This window comes from Myodes glareolus, chromosome 7 (assembly GCF_982192425.1).
Source record: "Myodes glareolus chromosome 7, mMyoGla1.1, whole genome shotgun sequence".
NCBI lineage: Eukaryota > Metazoa > Chordata > Mammalia > Rodentia > Cricetidae > Myodes > Myodes glareolus.
Window position 1 is genome coordinate 62851465 of NC_142032.1, and position 20656 is coordinate 62872120.

Sequence of the window (20656 nt, forward strand, 5' to 3'; positions counted from 1 at the left end):
GCTCATGGCAGCAGAATCCAAACAGGTAATCTGATTCTTCTTATGCAATTTGAATGTAGGGAGTTGGCCATCTTGTTTAGACCAATTTCCATAGTCTACAAAGCAATGTTTTGTGCACTGAGAACTACAGACCTTATTGACTTGAAGGTAAAGAAAAAAAGGGTACAAACGGCCAAGGACCTGAGCAGCTTCCCTCACTGAGCTCTCATTTGGGTTGTCAAATAATGCCCTTAAAATACATTGTTGAGGGGCTGGAGAGATGGCTCAGCGGTTAAGAGCATTGTCTGTGTTTTCAAAGGTCCTGAGTTCAATTCCCAGCAACCACATGGTGGCTCACAACCATCTGTAATGAAGTCTGGTGCCCTCTTCTGGCCTGCAGGCACACACACACAAACAGAATATTGTATGCATAATAAACAAACAAACAAACAAATAAATATTTTTAAAGAGAATGTTGTTGAAAGAGAATGAATCATATATTTGAATACTTGTTCTCCAGTTGGTAGAACTGTTAGGGAAGGATTGGGAGGTGTGGCCTCAGGTGGAAGAAGTGTGTTACTGGGAGCAGGCTTTGAAATTTCAAAAGATGTCCATCATTACCCAGTGTCTTTCTCTGCCTCATGGTTATATTTCAAAAGGTGACCTCTCAGTTACTGCTTCAGTCCCATGCCTACCTGCCTACTACCCTGCTCCCCACTTTGGACTCTAACCCTCTGAACTGTAAGCCCCAACTTTTATTAATATTAACGAAGTCTTCTATTAATTGCCTTGGGTCATGGTGTCTTATTACAGAAAAATAATTAGAACAATATCCACAGGAAGTGCTAACACATGTTAGTATCAATAGTGCAGTAGGCAGCTAGCCTGGACAGAGTCTCCAAGAATGCCAGAGCCCAAATAATGTCCATTCTGAAAAGAGATAGGATTAGTGAGCAGAGGAACTGTGGAAGGCTCTGTTCACTCAAAACAATCCACACATGCTGCAATAAGTGACACTGCTGGGAGAGCTAGAAAAAGTGGGTACTAAGTATGGGGCGTCAGTCATCCTCATTTCTCAGAATAAGATATTAAGAGATCAATACTATGCAAATTGGGAAAGACACTAACGGCAGCAAAAGCAGGTCCACCTTAGCAGCAGGACACAGTGTGGGAATCAGACACTGGCACTGGGAACACACAGGCCTTCTCCTATCCTTCACAATGTTCAGCTGAGGCTTCGGGTTTTACATCATCTGGTTACTCACCAATCAATACTCTGCTCCCAGCCCAACCTCCACAATGGTGGGACATTTTTCTCAATTGAGGTTCTCTCTATTCTTTTTAGGTTTTTCAAGACAGGGTTTCTCTGTAGCTTTGGAGCTTGTCCTGGCACTAGCTCTTGTAGACCGGGTTGACCTTGAACTCTTAGAGATCTGCCTGCCTCCCAAGTGCTGGGATTAAAGGTGTGCGCCACTACCAACCAGCCCAAAGATTCTATTCTAAAACAGCCCTTCTGTTCTCTGCTCACCAATCCTATCTCTTTTCAGAATGGACACTGGCATCTGAGCCCTGGCATTCTTGGAGATGCTATCTTTAGAAGCACCTGGTATCCAGGCTAACTGCCTACTACACTGTTGGTACTAGCACTTGTTGGCACCTCCCTTGGATACTGTTTTAGCTACTTTTCTATTTCTGTGATAAAGACATATGTTAGCTCCTGCCCATTAAGCTGTGGCTTAGATATGTCTTTCTCGAAAACCTTTTTACGTCCAGCTGTTGAAGGTCCTCACCACCCCCAGGATCCCATTCTGGGCATCTCTCCCTGACTGCTCCACAGCCGGTCTCCACCACTAGATGATGAGCTCTGGCATACAGGAATCCTGGCTCAGTGAGTCCCGCCTCCAATCAGTCCTCGGAGAATAGGACAAGCCTGCCTCAGTGCTGGAAATAGGTACATCTCTAACTTTAAGCCAGGACAGACGTGCTCTCTAGCCTACACTTAGAATTAAAACAACACACACACACCTGGTCAGGCATGGTAGTAACGTGCCTCTAATTCTAGTTGTTTAGGAGGCTAAGGCAGAAAAACTGTCAAGAATTTGAGGCCAGCTTTGGCTGTAGTGTGAGTTCATTTCTAGCTAGCTTTGGAAAACTGGGCAGTCAGTATAATTACAAAGTTACCAATCACTTCTACTCCTTTATAATGAGTACTGGTTATAATGATTATGTTACCTTTCTGGAACATTCTAACATTGACAGCTTTAGGCATATAATCAAAGTGATATAATCCAGGTGATAGTAGGTGCTTTGGGATTGTGACCTCCTGGCTTCAGAACCACGTCAGAAGGAAACCTGAAGAGACCAGAATCCCGGTCCAATTTAGCCCTTTGCTTGTGTGCTGGTTAGTTTTATGTCAACTTGACACAAGCCAGATTCATTTGGAAAGAGAGAACCTCAGTAGAGAAAATGTCTGACCAGACTGTCCTATGGACAAGACTGTGGGGCATTTTCTTTATTGATGATGTGGAAGGGCTCAGTTCACTCTGGGGAGTGTCACCTATGGGCTGGTTGTCCTGCCTGCTATAAGAAAGCAGACTGAACCAACTCTAGAGAACAAGGCAGTAAACAGCACTCCTCCATATCCTTTGAATAAATAAGTTACTGACTTGAGTTTCTGACCTGCCATCCTTAGATGATAGACTACAAACCGTAAGATGAAATTAAACTGTTTCCTCCCCAGGGTGCTTTTGGACATGGTATTTTATTTTGGCACTAGAAACCCTAACTAAGAGACACTTTGAAAAAGGTGGCCACAGGTGGGTGGGACCAAACCAACCACATAGAGTCCTCATAGGCTGCCCATAGGCCAGGTGGCCATGAAGGTTTTTCAGAGTAGAGGTGTGCCATTCAAGCACTGTTCTTTGCAGAAGTTTAAAGTTACAAACTTTCACCAGTGTACATAAGCCTGGGATTTCTTAATAATGCTACACAATGAGTTTGTTGAATAAGCAGAAAACAAGCCACAAGATGGGAACTAACACTCTGTGTCCTAAAGGAGGTCCCAGGCTGCATGCCCTTTATGGCATGTTAAGCTATCCCGGACATGGATAATGCTAGTAACTGGCTCTTGTGAGATAAGCAGGGGCTACCCAGACCTCCTGCTCATCACCTTAGAACTCCAGTCTATTCACATCATCTCACAGTTTATGCCGCTCAATGTTCTGTCTCTCCCAGAAGAGACACCCACAGGATCCTTTCACTAAACTAAACTTCAAAACTAAAAACTGCAGACGGGCGATGGTGGCGCACACCTTTAATCCCAGCACTCGCGAGGCAGACGCAGGTGAGAATCTTTGAGTTCAAGCCCAGCCTGGTCTACAGAGTGAGGTCCAGGGCAGCTAAGGCTACACAGAGACACCCTGTCTTAAAAAATTAAAAGGGGGAAAAAAGACCCTAAAAACACTAAAAACTGTAGCAGGAGTCAGTGGTTCCAGTGGCAGGTGACAACCACTGTAGACGGCGGTGGATGGTCTCACATAAGCTGTCTCCTCACTAAGAAATTCATGGGGACTGGCTCAAACGCCAACCATCTTACCAGATCTATCTTCTGGGTCTTCCTCCTCAGACAGCCCCTCTGTGTCCTCCCCATCTGTGTCATCTTCATGCTCACTGCCTGTATCATCTTCAGAGTCTCCACTGTGGCCATTGATGCTTTCTTCTAGATCACAAAGTGAAAAGCACAGGCCTGTGAGGGCATCGTCACAAACCAAGCATCAATCGGCCAGAACTGCTCTAGGAATGGACAGGTAACTATAAGGACTGTCAGGCTACCAGAGCTGGGGTGGAGACGTTAGAGAGGCATATGATGGGCAAAATGAGTCCTCTTACTCTGCACTTATGCTGTTTGTATTAAAAATAAGACACCGTGGCTTGGAATACAGCTCAGCTGGTAGAGTATGCCTAGCATGATCAAGCCCCAGGTTTCTATCTCCAGCACCACACAAAACTAGGTTCAGCGGTACACATCTGTAACCCCAGCACTTTGAGAGGTGGAGGGAGAAGAAACAGAAGCTCAAGATTATCCTTAGCTATACATCAAGGCAAAAGCCAGACTGGGATACATGAAACCCAACCAAACACAAAAACAAACAAACAAAATGTAATCCCTGCAGTCTGAAGGCTTAGTCTGAAGGATTGCTGTTCAAGACCAGCCTATGCTACACAGCAAGACCCTATTTCAAAAAACATAAACTACAGCCCAGCAGTAGACTCTTTCTTACCAAGCATGCACAAGGCCTTAGGTTCCATCCCTAATACCTCTTCCCCCACAAAAAAAAAAAAAAAAAAACACAAAAAACAAAAACAAAAACAAAAAACCACAATGACGTGATTGTGGTCTTACCACAATCTACCAGCTATTTGGGAGGTTGAGGTGGGCTGATCACATAAGTCTAAAAGTTCAAGGACAGTCTGGACTACACAGACGCCATTTCAAAAACAAGACAATACAAAAAAGTTAAACAAAAAGAATGAATGTAGTACACTTCTATAACTTAATCAACGATTTATTTTTTAAAAGATTTTATTTAATTTAGCTGGGCAGTTGTGGTGCATGCCTTTAGTCCCAGCACTCAGGGACTAAGGAGGCAGAAGCGGGCGGGGCGGATCTCTGAGTTTGAGGCCAGCCTTATCTACAGAGCAAATTCTAGGATAGGCTCCAAAGCTACACATGGAAACCCTGTCTTCGGAAAAGATAAGATCTTAATTTTATTGTCATGTGCATTGGTGTTTTGTTTGCATTCCCGTCTATGTGAGGGTGTCCTATCCTGTCACTGGAGATACAGACAGTTGTGAGCTGCCATGTGGGTGCTGGGAATTGAATCTGGGTCCTCTTGAAGAGCAGTCAAGTGCTCTTAAGCACCAGGCCATTCCTCTAGCCCCTCAAAGTTTTGTTTTTTGTTTTTTTGTTTTTTTTTTGGTAAAGGTTCAAAGTGAAAGCTGACATTCAAGCTTCCAAGGGGAGCAAGCAACCTGGAGAAAGTACCAAGTGCTAATCCTCTGCAGACACCCTGCCAGCAGTGGGGACTTACCAGCATCACTGGCCAGTTCTGAGGGGCCAATTCGTGAGGGTCCATCTGGCCCAGGGCTGTGAGCCACATGCTCATCCAAACTGTTGTCATCCATGTCTACACATTGGAGTTCAGCTCTGAAAGAGACCAGAGTCAAATAATTCCCAACTTCCTTGGCTACAGAGTCCCTTCTGAAAGGTAATTTCCCAGTTGCCTTAAACATCGCCACACATGTGGAATTTTATCTGTGAGACGTAATACACAGGATCCTAGCCATAAAGCCATTTGCAAATATAAAAAATAAAAACATATAGCTAGGCAGTGGTGGTGTATTTCTTTAATCCCAGCATTCAGCAGGCAGAGGTAGGTGGATCTCTTGAGTTCAAGACCAGCCTGGTTTACAGAGTGAGTTCCAAGATGGGCAGAGCTAAAAACAAAACAAAAACAATAAATATATAAAATGTTTTTATAATACAAGATACTAATATCCTCATACAAAAAAAAGTGACTCATTTCCAGAACCACATGCAAAACAAGATTTTAATTCCTAAGGACTACCAATATTTTCACTTGAACATTCCTGGAGAGTCCTAATACCAAAGATGAGTCAAATGGACCTCTGAGCTGAGACAGAGCAGTGCTTTTCAACTGAGAGCAGACCATCACAAGGACTCCAGTGAGGAGTAGCCCATTTGCCTGCTGCCACCAAGTGAGCATGTCACTACTAGCCATGCTGGCCCACTGGCCTCTGCTCAGCTGACTCCCATCAGCTTACAAAACTCAAATGAAGTTCCTGGGGACTACGGCATTCTGGTGGCCCAGGCTGAAAGGCAGAAGATGCTGGGGCTTTCCCTCTCCTGACTTGTCTATGGGAATACCTGCTAGTCCTCCCTTGCAAGCCACTGTAAGAACAATGTGGAATACCTGGATAAAAGACTTCGTAATTGTCATTGGGCATGACCTTCCTTGTGTACCAAGCTCTCAAACTTTGGTTTTCCCAAATAAAAACTTAACCATATACATGATCTTTCCTCATCCATGATATTCACCTCTTTTCCCAGTCACTTCCAGAGGAAGCACTTCCCACAGGGAATTCATTCAAGAATTCACCAGCCTATGCCATGGTACCACGCGCTTTCCTCCAAGCCTAGTATCCACAGTGGGAAGGAGGAAAAAAAAAGAACCCCAAACACAGCATAAAGAAGCTGAAAGGTAGGCTTGAGATCGGGGTCTCACTTCTGGTTCCTACAAGTCCAAGTTTACTTGTCCCATCAGCCTCAAGAGAACACATGGGCTGTACGCTCAAAGGTACAGGGAAAAGTGCAACCCTTTTCTACATGGACAAAGGCCTGATCTTGGACTGCCAAGGCCCAGTAGAGAGCTGATGTTCTCTAAACAATGAGGGCATGCTAACTTGAACGTCAATGGTCACACATTGCTACTGGATGCGAACGGAAAAGCAACAAGAGTTTTGATAAACTATCTTACTTTTACCTGATGCTTGGTGAATTTATCAAGTTGGAACGGAGTCCTGGCCACAGACTCCTGCGAAACACCACCTCTTAAATAAAAAGACAGATTGAGACACAGAGATACTGAGCTATGGCCCGTCTAGGACGGTGACCTCTTTCCTATAGGATGACTCAGAGCACGGCTCCAGTTCCCAGAGAAGAGGGCCTGTTTAACTAACTCTGTGAACCTCAGCATACAACTCTAGGCTTCTCTCTCAGTGCTGAGAGCCACAGGCTGCTGTTTTCACTCAACAGTCTTCCCCAAAGAGTGAAAACCGAGGAGTCGACGGAAAGAAGAAAGAACTGAGCTGCAAGTCAAGCCCAATCTCAAACTCAGAGCCAAAATCACCAGACACGTTAGTGATTTTTTTGCTGTGGAGCACTACTCTCGAAGATACGATGGGGCGACACGGGTCTCAGATACAGGACAGAGGATATAGAAGGTTTAAAAGAGCAATGTTGACTCCGCCACTCTGCAGCAGTGTACCACTGACAACTGACTTCTCTCGGAACTCTGACGGTAAAACCCTAGCAAACAGCGCTGCCTATTCGAGACCGCTGCGAGGGCTCTTCGAACTAAGGAATGTGATAACCGCGACACCAACCACAATTTGGGCAAGTGCAGACGGTGCTGACACGGGCTAGGGCAGTCAGGGCAGAGAACAAGGTAGCTAGGGGTCACACCTTTCTCATGCACCAGGCCAGGTTCTCGCGTCACCAGACAGGTGGCCAGCACCACGTCCAAGGACCTCCCGACCGCAGCCGGGCGTCACGGGGCTTTGCTCGAGGCCTCGGCCGCCCTCCCGTCCTCCGGACCGACCCACGGCCAGCGCGACGTAGGCCTCGCCCGCCCCGAAGGCCGCAGACAAAGCGCACGGCCACCGTAGGTAGCCCGCGCGGACGGACGCGACGGGGGACACCAGGCCGGAGCGGCTACCTCACGTACCCGGGAACCTCGAGCCTCCCAGACGCTCCCAGACGATCCCGCCTCTGTCCGAACGCGACCGCTACTAGGCCGGACTGCAGCCGCGGCCGCGCGCTCCCCGACCCGGAAGTACACCGACACTCTTCCGGAACTTTCTGCCCTGCCCGTTGGTGGAAACTACTGAGGCCAAAACGGGGAGGAACCCCCCGCCGAGAATGTCGTGACGTCGGGACGGCCCTGTCCCCTCGGAACAGTGACTATCTCAGAAGTACTGTCCGAGAGAGGAGACCGGTGTCTCGCAGGTCATTTGCTGTCCGAGCTATCATAGTGTACCGGGTCACGCTGTCCCCTCCACCCCAGGGCAATTGGTACGGTCCGACTCCCCGTCCGCCGCCCGGATGGGTGTGAGTGGCACCAGGCCACGCCCCCGGCCGTCTCCGCCCCCGACGGTCCCGCCCTCCCGTGAGCGCCGTCTCCTGGCCGCAGTGCTTAGCCGCTGACGGCGGCTGCCGGAGGGAGCTCCGGAGGAAAGCTTCTGGTGATCTCTTGGGGCTTGTAACTCAGGATGGATTCTGTATCTACGGTCACCGCCATTCCTTCAGTCCGGCGAGACGAGGCACAGTAAATCGTGAACACTGTAGAGAACTTAACTGTATAGTAGAGGTGATTAATAGACGAAATGGGACTAGAGTGTTCTACTCGCTAGTAAAACACTTTCTTGCCTAGCTCGCCTAAGGCCATGGGAGGGGAGAGAAAGTATGGAGCATAGTAGGATTAGGGACAGAAATACGAGAGGACTGACCAGGGTCAATAAAGAGTTAAGAAGGACTGAGGGGAAGATTCGGACCACAAAAATGAGACTGACCTAGAGACTGAGGGGCTCAGAGGGCTGGGTCCTGATCAGGTGGCAATACTGGCTCACTGGACTCCGCTGTCCATTCTGTGACTCAGGGACCACTGTGGTTTAGAAGGGAAGGCCTTTGATAGGAATAGAAGACAGAGATTGTGGATTTCCTGAGAAAGTGGACGTGAATGGGCAGGGAGAAGAGGAAAGGAAGAATGTGGAAATGGGAAGCTAGGGTATCCCCAGAGCGCAGAGGGGCAAAAGGTCGCCTTGGGGATAAAATGTGGTAGTGGGGACCTGCACCACCTCAGACCTCCAGTGCTAAGAGTGAGTCAGTATTCTGCAGAGGAATCCAAGGGTGAGGAGCTGAAGAGAGCAAGGAGAGGAAAAGCAAACACATGCATCGAGAAGGGGGAAGGGACCAGGGACAGGGTATGGTGGTCCACACCTTTAATCTCAGGCAGAGACAGGTGGATCTCTGTGAGTTCAAGGATAGCCTGATGTACATAGTAAGTTCCAGGATAGCCAGGGTTACAAAGAGACCCTGTCTATAAATAAATAAATAAATAAATAAATAAATAAATAAATAAATAAATAAATGGGGGACTTGGAGGCTGGGGGTCTGGTTAGGTTGGTAGGGGTCTTGATTAGCACATCCAGAGCCATGGCTGCATCCTCAGCACAAAATAAACCAGGCATGGTGGTAAGTGCTTGCAATACCAGCACTTGGGAAGTAGGCGCAGGAGTATCAGAAATCCAAGGTCATTATAGGGCGTTCATAAACATCCTTGGCTACACATGAAACTCTAATGCAAAAAAGATGGTGCTGGGAGTAAGGTAGGGGCTACTGAGCCTCTGATAGTATTAGCCCTATCAAGGGGCGAGGCTTTCTGGACGAAGTATAGAGAAATTAGGGAGATTGAACAGGGAGGGAAAGCCAGGGCAGTCACTGCAGTAGGTTTGCTGGGAAGGGAGAGATAAGTAGAAGTATCTGAGAAAAGACAACTCAAGGAGTTCAAAGTGGGAGAAGCATCAATAGTGCTACTGGCTGGGGCTAGAGAAGTGGCTCAGTGGCTAAGAATGCTTGCTGCTCTTCCAGAAGACCAGAGTTCAATTCCCAGCACCCACATGGTGGTGCAACTTCAAGTCCAGCTCCAGGAGGTTCAATGCCCCGGTCTCTGAGGGCACCTGCACTCACGTGTATGTACCCACATACCACCACACACAACTATACACACCTGAAAATAATTAAAAACGTTGTTACTGGCAGAGTACAAGGAAGGAAGGGTGGTGTCAAAGAGGGCCCCTCGGAACAAGTCCTCTCCTTTCTGTGGGAGAAACTCATGCAATTGTATCCAGACGGACGGGGATCTGGACTCAGGTACATCTGGTTATCAGTTGTGTAGTCTTGGGTGAGCTTCTTACCCTCTTTGTGTCTTAGTGTCCTTTGCTGTAAGATAGGGATGTTGGTCATACTTGCTGTAGAGCCACTGTGATGACTGGTTGGGTGAATACAGGGAGAAAGCTTCATTTTGGATCCAGCATGGTTAAAAAAAGGGGGGGGCCTGGGAGGCCACCCTCACCCTAAACCAAACACTTCTTCCTCCCTCACAGCTTGGCTCTCTACACTTATTGGTCCCTCTGTAGAAACATTGCCTACCTAGTGAAGATCATCAGATCTAGGAGCGCCTGTAAATGCCCACTGAATTTCCTACGAAGGGGGAAGACAGGCAGCCTATAAAGAACTAGAGCCCCCTTAGACAAAAGCCAGCCCCCTTTCCCTCCCTCTGCAGTTGCTTTTGTTGGGGGAGGAAGCTGCAGAAAAAGAAAAACTTTTATAATAAGCAAATGCAACCATAGCAAGGCATAAAGAACTCTTCCTCAGCATCTCTGAGCAGGACGCAACCTCTGCAGCCACGCCAATCCACTTATCATCAAGTGTGGGAGAAGAGGTGTCTGTAGGGAGCAGCCCATGCCAACCTGGGCCAAACCCAACATAAATAGTACCTTTTTCCTTTGTTTGTTTTGAGACAGGGCCTCATGTAGTCCAAGCTGGCCTTAAACTTACCATGTAGCCAAAGGCAGTCTTGAACTCCCAATTCTTCTGCCTCTCCACCTATAAAGTGCAAGTAACACAGGTATGGACCAACCATGGCCAGCACCAGCACCTTTTGAGAACACAGACAAATATCATCTCTACGTCCTACCTGCTGGTATACCTGCCCCCCCACCCCCACCCCAAAAAAACCCTGGTGTTAGAAAACAACTTCTCACCTGTCCCTACACATGGTGGCGGCCAGCATAGTGGACTGTCATACATACCCTGCCCTCACATCAATGCTATGACCTAACTACTGGCTGAGTTGCCATGAGTTATCTACTGGCCGCTTCTCACGTGTTCCTGCTAGTGTACACATCGGAATGCAACTTGCTCATCTAGACCTGTGCCGGGAGGTGCCTACTGAATTCCTAATGTATGCTGGCACACACTGCTCCTATGTCTTGCATGAATAGACATAGAAATGGCATGTTCTTGAATACATTGAAGAGTGTAACTGGGTTGAGTGTTGCCCCTATTCGGCCCAGTCCAAATCAGCCTCTCTCAGAGGGTTTAGCCCTTCCCCTGTCATCTGAATACTAAGTAATGCAGAGCTGGGGAACATTGAGCCTAGGCATTGCCTTCTGCCTTACCCAATCCCTAGCGACAGGAATGCCGAGCACTCAAGGGATTTCTGAAGGAAGCTGAAGCAAGAACAGTAGTGAGTGTGAACTGGGTGAGAACAAGGGATTTGGCCGGGAGGTGGTGGCGCACACCCTTAATCCTAGCACTCGGGAGGCAGAGGCAGAGGCAGGAGGATCTCTGTGAGTTCGAGGCCAGCCTGGTCTATAAGAGCGAGTACCAGGACAGGTTCCAAAGCGACAGAGAAACCCTGTCTCGAAACTCCATGATGAAGAGACAAGGAGCTGCCTCCTCAGACCAGTTGTGTTCTTTGACTACAGATTGGATGGCTAAAAGAAACAGAATTTACTTTCAGAGTTCTGGGTACCAGATGTCGGAGTTCAAGCCAGGAAGGGTGTGGGAAAATCTTGACTGCTTTCCTGAGTTGTGGGCTCCAGGCTTCCCTTGGCTCTGGACCTTCTTCTGTGTCGGTGTTCTCTCTGTTGTCATTTGTAAGTGTCACTGGATTGAGGGCCTCTCAGTTCATTCATAATGGTCTCAAAAATCCATCCTTGGCCTAGCATGTGGGAGTATACCTTGCTATATGTGTGTGTGTGTTGTCTTCAAGTTTGTCTGTTTACCACGTGCATGTACCACAGAGACCAGAAGAAGAGTATTTGATCTACTAGAATTGTAGTTATAGACAATTCTGAGCAGCCACTCTGTGAGTGCTGGGAATTGAACCCAGGTCTTCTGGAAGAGGAGCAAGAGCTCTCAACCACTGAGCCTTCTCTCCAGCCCTGGTATACGCTTTTAATATTAGCACTTGGGGGTCAAAGGCAAGTGGGTCTCTGTGAGTCTGAGGACAGCTAGTCTACATGGCGAGGTCCAGGTCAGTCAGGTACAATGAGACCCTGTCTAAAAATAATAAAATAAGGGGGAAAATCTTTCCCTTAACCATCAACAAAGACATCCCATGCACATACACTTTTTTTTGCAAAGTCAAAGTTATAGGCCATAAATAATAGGATTTAGACACATATCTTAGATGGTACCATATACCCATCTCACAGGATGATAAGTAATACATTTCAGATGGGAAGTTCTGAGGCACATGTGGGAGACATCCTGGAAAAACCAGGAAGGAACTAAGCTTCTCCTTCCTCGTCCCTGACATCTGTCCTCTGAACCTGGGCCTTGCTCTCAAGACATGAACCTTTTCAGGATTCCCAATGACTTTTAGGAATTTTTTTCAGGATCCACATGGTCCAAGTCTTGCTAACCCTTCAACCACCACCACCCCTAAGGGTGGCCTGAAACCTGCATCATATCCTTCTGCTTCTGCCTCTGATCAAGGTTACAGGGGTATAATCTCTCTACTGGGCTAACAGGGGTACCATCAACACATCCAGCTTGATCCTTCAATTTCTGATCTTCTGTGGAAACTGAGTCAGCTCCTGGCTTCTCTGTGCTACATCCCTAGATGGCCATAATGCACAGGATTCTGAATTTGAATTTGTCCCCTGACTCCAAGCCCTTGAGCTTTGGCCTGGGTCAGATACCTCCCTGAAAGGGCCTCAGTACTTAGATGCCTAGGCTTGGTTTCTAACAGCGGGCAGGCTCCAGCTCAGACTTTATGATATTAAGGATATAGGGAGGCTAAAGAAACAGAGAGGACAAAAGCAGGGCAGAGCATTGAAGGACAGGAGGCTGAGATGAGGAGGAGACTGACCCCTGAGTCAGGGACCAGGGTATCTGTGGTGGACAAAGGGGCCTTTTGGAGTTGTCTAGAGTAAGGAAAGGTTGTAAGGATATGAGGATGGCGTGGAAGATTGGTTGAGGAAGACAGGAAAGGAGAAAGAAAAAAGGATCTCTGCCTCATAAGCAAAAGAACAGCAGCCGCATCTTGAGTGATTATGAGCTTTTAAATGCCCCATGATTCCACCACAGGAACAATCTGGGGTGAGGGAGGTGTGGAGGGAGGGAAGTGAGTCTCTTTTGGCTGCACCCTCATCCCATCTCGTTGGATCTCCTCCTGGGAGTCCGATAACTGGCCTTGCTTATCCTAAGGAAGGTGACAGTTTCCCTAGGAGGCACTCTCGCTTATTTCTCAAAACATAGAAGCAAGTCCTCCGTGAGCCCAGCGCTCCGCGGGACTCTCCCTCCAGAGTTGGTCGCTTAGTTCGTGGCAAAGGCAATCTCCGGGCAGGTCAGCCAGAAACAGCCCCCTGCTCACTGTCAAACGGACCTACATATCTTTGATGATCTACAGGCACTGGAGAAAAGAAGGAGCGTACGTGCCTCCCGAGGGCATGGTGTCCCTAGCCATCCAAGCCACTCCTGGGTCACTGCCAGGTCTACGTGCGCCTGGAGTGTTGCGAGTTCCCGAAGAGAGGCTGTCCTTAGATTGGACGAGGGATAACCGGTCCGCCCCAACATCAGGCTGGAAGGCGGGGCAGCCTCTTCTTTGCCTCAAAGGGTCCGCCTTGTCTGTCCAGCTGTTTCCTCGCCCTGGGCCGATGAAGCATTCCACTGTCAGCAGTGGTCCCAACTTCAGGCCCAGTAGCAAGTGAGCCCGGACGGTACCACCGCTTGAGGGAAAGGGGGACAGCCCTTGGACTGTACCAACGACTAGCCGCGGGGTTACGGCGAGGCCGTCCCGCAAGCCCCGCCCAGCAGGTGGCGGCCCCTCCCCAAGCCGACGTGCAGAAAGGAACGCGCCGGCCTCGCCCGCGAAGGGTTGCGCGGCGGCGGGCGGGGCGTGCTGCCTCCCCGTCGTGTTCACTGGCTGCATCCCTGCAGGGTGGGCCCGACTCGACCGGTCATTGGCTGCAGGATAGATTATTTGCATATTGGGCGGGGCAACTGGGCCCGATTGGGGCCCGCCTTGGGTGTGAGAGTGGCCTCCGCCGCCACTGAAGTTGATTCAAGAGCTGGCGATGGCCCTGTGCCGGGGTCGCAGGTGAAACAGGATGGTTACAAGGTTGGCGGATGGGGGAGCATCTTCGAGGCTGCCTTTCCCTGGGGGATATGGGGATTGGGCGGGACAAGAGAGGAGTGGCTCTGTTGTCCAAGTTGGAGGGGACGGAGGCGGGGATGGGGAAGGCGACCCCTCCACTTGTCCGCCAGCCGGGGCAGTTCTTCCAGGCTCAGGACAGCCACTGCCCACCGCACACTGCGTTGCTCCGGACCCACTGTGCGTGTGACAGCGGCTGATCTGTCCCTGGGCAGCGCGAACCCCTGGCCCTTCAGTGACCCGGGTCTGGCAGGCAGGCAGGCAGGCAGCACTGTGGGGGAGGAGGAAGAGCACCTGGGTTCAGAGAGGCAGGGTAGCAGGCCACTAGGAGAGGCTTGCACCTACAGACAGGCCTGCGTGTGGGAGCACACTGGGGGCTTCTCTGCCCTTCACGTGTGGGACTGAGGTTGGGTCAGGTACCCTTTGAAGGAAACTTTCTTATGTGTCTTGGGTTCGAGGCTGTGCAGACCCCAGAACAGCCACTTTCGAAGTCATCCAAGGAATCGCTGGGCAGGCACAGGTGTGAACTTCAGCCAACAGGACCAGAGCCTAAGGACCCACCTCCCGAGAGCCACCTCTGGAACTTCTTACAGGAAGATAGCGACAGTTTGAGTGCTTCTGCCTGTTTCTGCCACTTCAGTGAGGGAGTACCATGGATCTCTGTGGGCTCCTGGGACAAGCCTCTCCCAGGGATGCTCCTGCTAGGTGTCCTCAACTCCACCCTTAAGTGGAAAAGGATATCCAGGGAAGCTATAGGCTATAGGCCTAGGATATCCGCTGGTCCAGTCCCTGGAGATGGAGGGCCAAGCTTAGTCTAGACCTCTCCGGACTGACACTGGCCTCTGAAGGGGACCCTGTTTTGTCATCACAGTGGTATCAAACTCAGTGTTCTGCAGATGTGGGGAGGCTTATGTGGCCTCTGGGTTGAGAAACTGCAAAGCTGACTCTCACTGCTTGCTGGACAACCACTTACTGGGGAGATCCTCAGAACTAGGAGACCTAATAGGCCCTGACTTCTGGCTGGATCGCCCAGACAAGGAGACTGCCTACCACACACTGATAGCTGGCAAGGTCCTAACATCACCCTTGTAGGGTAGCTCACTTAGCTAGGTCCTGCCGTGTCACGGAACAGACATTTGTGATCAGCTTGTCTGTTCCTCACTTCAGCGCACATCACACCATTGTTTCCAAAGTAAAGCTACAAATTCCAAAGTAAACTTTTCATTAATTCAGACTTGTCTGGTGATTCAAAGCAGTCTAGCAACTGTTTGGAGTCTGTCCACTTGAAACAGCCATCGACGAGCAGATCTCTACCGGCCTTGCCTTCCCCGTCAAAGCATAGTGGCTACGTGAAGAAGAGGGCTTGGTAGCTTCTTCAGTGCCACCAGTGACAGCGTACTACAGACCAGACCTGGCCTGGGCAGAGGCCTCAGGAGAAACGGGTGCTCGTCATGACACAGGGCACATGTGAAAAGACTCAAATGAGGAGGCTATAGCTTACCCCTGCCTAGCTTCCTGTGTCGGGTGGTCTCTGTACATCCAGTAGACTGCATGCTTAGCCTGGGAGATGAACCATGATGAGCTGAGGACCAGTGCCGAGAGGTCCATTCAGCTCACCTGAGTGTGGGCAGGGTTTTAGGTTCGGGAAGCAGCTTCCTCAGACCTGTCTTCCCACCAAGGATACAGCCCTAGTGGCTTCTGTACTCTAGGATCTATGTGACCTTTTGCTTGGCCCTGCCTGTCTGGGGCCACGGGTCAGGCAGGTCTAGGCTGCAGCAGGCTCAGGCTGGAATGCAGACAGAAGTAGTCTGCAGGAAGTTCCGGCCTGCTGACACCAGATCAGGAGCCTCCCTCTGTTGCCTGGCCTGTCCCCTTCCCTGTTTCCTGCTTCAGGGAAGAATGTGGTCTGTTGGGTGATGGCCATGCACGCCTTTAATCCCAGCACTTGGGAGGCAGAGGCAGGCAGACCTCTGAGTTTGAGGCCAGCCTGGTTTATAGAGTGAGTTCCAGGACAGCCAATACTACACAGAGAAACCTGTTTTGAAAAAAAAAAAAAACTAACCCCCCCCCCCAAAGTCTTCCTTGTTCCTCCAGTGCAGGAGTTCCACGTCCCTTTCAGTCGGCCTCAGGAGCCAGCAGGAGAGAAAGCTGAGCCCATCCCAAATTTTCTCTTCAATATGGTGTAAAGACCCTCATAATCTATGGTGTCCCCAACTTGTCACCCAATTCTACCCAAAGTTCTGATGCTCACAAAGATTTCTAGTCCCAGGAGCTCGGAACACCTGGCCTGCCTGATAAGAGATCACTCTTTTGGAAGAGGTCACTATCGGCTCTAGAGCCAAAGCAGTAGCTGGGCTGGGCTGTGGTAGTGTCCCTGCCCCACTGTCAAGGCTGAAGGCTCATAAACAGGCTTCACACCCACTCTGGGAGGAGAGGGACAACCCCTACAACTCAATGCCCATATGCACCTTGAGGCTGGCAAAGTTTTCTAGGGAAAACTCCCCGGGCCTGGCCAACCCAGAAGTCACAGACTTGACCCAGGAGTTCAGGACTCGCCCCCACAAGTTCTCAGCAAACCTGACTGGCGGGTCTAGCTTGTCCAAGCATCCTCAGTTCCTGCTGCTGGTGGCACACAGGCCAAACAAGGAAAGTCAGGGAAGAAGGGTTCAGATAAAAACCCAGCCCAGGGCTGAGCTGGCAGGCCTCACCAGGTTAGGGGTTACAAATAAACACCCCTAGGAACAACAGTCAGAACACAGGGCTCTGGGAGCCCCAGCTTTGAACTCTACTGAGTACTGGCTTCTAAAAACACTACTTTCTCAGGAACCGCCATGTGGACAATTTCCGAACCACAGACACTGCCCAGTGGCACAACTTCAGAACACACTTAAGCACCTTTGAAAGGTAGTTTATTGAGGTTTGTCAGGGCAAGGAAGGCAGCACACATACAGTGTAGCAAATAGCAGGCACACACCCACAGGATGAATGCATTGTCCACACTACTCTCTCCTCCAACAAGGAGTGGCCTTTGGGGCCTGGTAAGTTCCGAACTTTGTCCATTGCTTCTTCAGAGGACTTGGGAGACTTGAAAAAAACTAGGACAACACGTGGCTAGCACTCCTGTCCCTTGAAGCAGAAACCCTGGGATATCATAGGTTTCCCCACTTTAGGGAAAGAATCCTGTGATCATACTCTCCCATTGTCCAGGTGGCTCATTCCAGCTGTGCTGGCTCATCTGTCCTCAGTGTCCCCTACTTGAGCAGGAACTGCTACCTCCAGGAGCTCTGTCTCATGGGGGGAACTGTGAGAAAGACACAGGCTAAACAGGCTGAAACCAGAGCTGGGCCCTTCCCATGGATTAGGGATAGGGGTAGGGAGACAAACATACCCTCGGGGCTCAGGCTGGACACTAGGATATGGCTCTCGGGGACTCCCTGGAGGGGCTCTTCTCTGGTTGGAGGCTGAAGGTCCTGTGGAGAAAGCCGGTCAGTTGAGAACTAGGGTGGCCCCAGACCATCAGTCACCTCTTCCCAGAACTACTCTGACCTGTGTGCTGGGGATGGTTCTGTCCAGCTGTGGAGGTGGCGCCAGAGCAGCTCCCGTCTGCTGGATGAACTGTTGCAGGTTGCACTGGCGGAGTTCCCTGTTCAGCTCCTCCAGCTCCTGAACCTGAGCCTGGGGGCACACAGGACCTTCAGGAACAAGGCCTTGACCTTCTTTCCCAAGCCTGCTTTTCCACAGTCTGCTACAAACCCCCATGTAGCAGGTGGAGTGTTAACAGACTGGCTGTGTAGCAGAGAGTTGACAGGGGCTAGATCTCCTGGGCTCACCTGCAGAGCATGCTCAGCAGCCTCCAGGGCCCGGCTCACCAGGGCCAAAGTGCCTTGCATCTCCACACTATGCCGCTCCTGGACAGCCAGGTCCTGGCGTAGTCGCTCAGTAGCAGATGCTGTAGCTGAAGGAGGCCCGGGGGCCTCAGCAGCCAGCCGAAGCTCTGCCTCAAGGGCACAGGCTTGGGCATCGAGGGCCTCCAGCCGGGCAGCATGCTCAGCAGTAGCTGCACTCAATGCTTGCAGGCGCGCCAGTCCCTCACGCTCCCTGGCTTGTTCTCGCCGAAGCTCCTGCTCCCAGAAGGCCTCATGGCCCAACTCTTCGGCATTCCTCTGTATCCTGAGTTCCAGGCTCTGCAGGTCTGCAAAGCAGTCTGGCGTGGGTCCTACCAGGGCTGTAGGTTCAGGGATAGAGGGGCTGGGGACCAGCTTGGGACATCCTAGGTTGAAGGTCAGTGCTCTGTGTGGCTCACGGCCTGGTGCGGCCCATGGCTTTGGGGGAAGGCTGGCCCGAACTGGGCATCGTTCCGGGGGTGGACAGTTGTCTGAGGAGGGCCTTCCAGACAGGCTGGGCCCTGTCCGCCTCAGAACAAACTGGACATCATTGGCAAACTGTCCACAGGTGGCCTGGGCTCCTACTGGACACTCCTGCGGCAGCAGCTGCCGTTCCTTCTCCCTAAGACGCTGCACAAGGACAAAGCGACCTGTCTGGCCTGTGGGGGAAAGACAGAGTCAGTCTCTATCACCCCTCTATCCACCTGGCTTGAGGAACAGAGCAATACAAGGGTGGAGTCAACCCCACCCTCCTTGGCAGGGAAGATGGGGCTTCTGGGACCCCAGGGAACTCACCTATAGCTTGGGCTAGCGCGATGACCACTTCTTGGCAGGTGGTGTGTTCTGAGACCCCACAGACCACCCGCTGGATGCCATCCACCCACACCTTCAGCTCCATTACCACAAGCTCCAAGACCATCCCTGTCCTGTGGGGAGGACACGGACCATGAGATCAGGCCAGGCCTGCCTCCATCATAGTCTGGCCTTCCTCCTCTCTTTGCTTGCCACAACAACCGGCTCAGGACTGTGGCCCTTCGGCCCTGCCCTTCTGTGCCCAGCCCCACCCGCAGGCCACACATTCCTGGAGTGGCTGGGGAACTAGTCTGGCCCTCTTTAGCATTTTGAGGCGTCCCCTCCTGCACCAGCCTCCTCTTGCCCCACCCACCCCACTCCAGGAACAGGGCGAATCATTAACCAGGTCCAGATTTTCCTGTCCCCCGGTCACCTGGCTCAAAGGCCACTACCCTTTTCACGCGGGGGCGGCCGTCCCCTGGCACCTAACACCTACCAAACGCAAATACGACGCCGTTCACCGTCATGGGAACGCCCCCCCCCAGGGAGGGAACAGTCTGAGGCCGGGAGGACCTGAGAGTTACGACCCAGACAGACCTCCACCTCCGAACCGACCTCAGATCTGAGCAGCCCCCCTCCAGTCCCCGGTCCGCCTCCGCAGTCCCTCCCGTCCAGCCAGCGCTCTGGGCTCCGGTGGTCCCGCCCCGCTGGGGGCACAGCCCGCCTCACGGCTGATCCCGGCCGCGCGGGATCCAGACGTCCCACTCCGCAGCCGGCAGACGCAGGTGCAGCACAGCCGCCGCGCGCCCCCTCGCCCAGATCCGCTCCTCCTCGGCCGGAGACGGCGCCCCGGTGCCGCACCCAGGGCTCAGGAGGCTCGAGAAGTCGGCACAGCTCACCTGGGCGCCCGCCGGCCTCCGGGACTTGGGCGCTTCAGCGCCGCCTCAACCTGCTGTCCCAGCGCCGCGGCGCGCCCAACCTCACGGTCTCATTGGCTCGCGGCCCGCGCGCCCCGCCCCCCGGCACCCCATTAGAGCGGAGGCGTGTGCCTCCCGCCCCCCGCCCACTCCCATTGGCGACCTTCCTCCCACCACGCCCCATTGGCTCGTTAACTCCGTCCCGCCCCGGAGGCATCCAGGTGTAGGCGGGGCCCCTAGTGGGTAGGGGCAGTGCCCGGGCACCAGGGATGGTCACCGCTGGTGCTCGACGCGGAAGCGTGCTGCAGCTGCGCTCGCTCGGGGCTGGTTAGCCCAGGTGAGGTGTGTTCCCAACTGCGGAGCCGACTTCCTCAACAGAGTTACAGTGTGACTGACTGGTCTCCGCCCACCGAGAGGGCTCCTGACTGGAACCCTGCAACTCTGACATGCACCCGGGCGCAACATTCGCCTTCCCTTCAGCTGCCCCGTCGGCTAAGCCCTTTCAGCCCTGCTCCCTTAAATCTGTACCCGAGAACACCGGGAAGAGAGGCCGTGAACGTCTCTCGCCCGCTGTCCGAGAGAGGTGGAGTTGAGGGGCCGGCTGACCTGGTCGGCGCTGCAGCCCTGGTGGGGGAGGGGACCGTCCCTGAGTCTGCCTGGGACAAAGACCCTAGGGGCTTTGTCTGAAGCTCCATCCTTTCCCCTCCCCCAATGGGCCCAATGCCCTCCAGAGCAGCCCTTCTCTCCCTAAAGCGGGCCCCTGCTTTAGCATCTTGCCTGCGTCTCTCGGTGGGCTAAATCAAGCCAGGCCAGCCCCATGTGCTCTGCCCCAATCACAGAGAGTCGTGGGAGGGGGTTCCCATGCCCTTGTGCCATAAAGCTGCAAATGTTGGAAGTATGAGAAGGAGCATCTCCTGGGGGCTCACTTCTGAAGCATAAGCAATGTCCCCCAAGGTACAATAGTGGAGCCACCATTGGGGGGAGCCCAGAGTCATGGAGATAGGCACGGAAAGATAAGAGTTCCAAGAGTTAGGTTAGGCTTTCAGACACAGGCTTGCTT

At 51.7% G+C, this 20656-nt stretch overlaps 2 protein-coding genes and 1 long non-coding RNA gene across 9 annotated transcripts in view; 1 reads left to right on the forward strand and 2 right to left on the reverse strand.

Annotated features, from left to right (window-relative positions):
* The window catches only part of Phrf1 (PHD and ring finger domains 1), a 31146-nt gene extending 23484 nt beyond the window's left edge, over positions 1 to 7662 (reverse strand). For 2 of the 7 annotated variants that reach the window (XM_048458406.3, XM_048458411.3), the window contains exons 1-3: positions 7506 to 7662; positions 5070 to 5185; positions 3575 to 3697 (exon numbers count right to left, since the gene is read on the reverse strand). In XM_048458406.3, the coding sequence (XP_048314363.3) occupies positions 3575 to 3697; positions 5070 to 5163 (217 nt within the window). In that variant the 5' untranslated portion in view covers positions 5164 to 5185; positions 7506 to 7662. Of the gene's footprint in view, positions 1 to 3574; positions 3698 to 5069; positions 5186 to 7243; positions 7426 to 7505 lie in introns of those variants that run through there. The other 5 variants (XM_048458409.3, XM_085693336.2, XM_048458408.3 and 2 more) reach the window with 5 other exon arrangements.
* Positions 7663 to 13861: 6199 nt separating this feature from the next.
* LOC146893520 (uncharacterized) lies at positions 13862 to 15233 on the forward strand. The gene is made up of 2 exons (XR_015003139.2): positions 13862 to 13970; positions 14462 to 15233. It is a non-coding gene; the product is annotated as an uncharacterized LOC146893520 (long non-coding RNA).
* Positions 15234 to 16895: 1662 nt separating this feature from the next.
* Rassf7 (Ras association domain family member 7) lies at positions 16896 to 19669 on the reverse strand. The gene is made up of 6 exons (XM_048458382.3): positions 19579 to 19669; positions 18683 to 18813; positions 17834 to 18546; positions 17550 to 17678; positions 17392 to 17473; positions 16896 to 17304 (listed from the first exon to the last, which is right to left on the reverse strand). Exons 2-6 carry the CDS (start codon positions 18804 to 18806, stop codon positions 17273 to 17275), a joined length of 1080 nt encoding a protein of 359 aa, XP_048314339.2. The 5' UTR covers positions 18807 to 18813; positions 19579 to 19669; the 3' UTR covers positions 16896 to 17272.
* Positions 19670 to 20656: the final 987 nt, after the last annotated feature.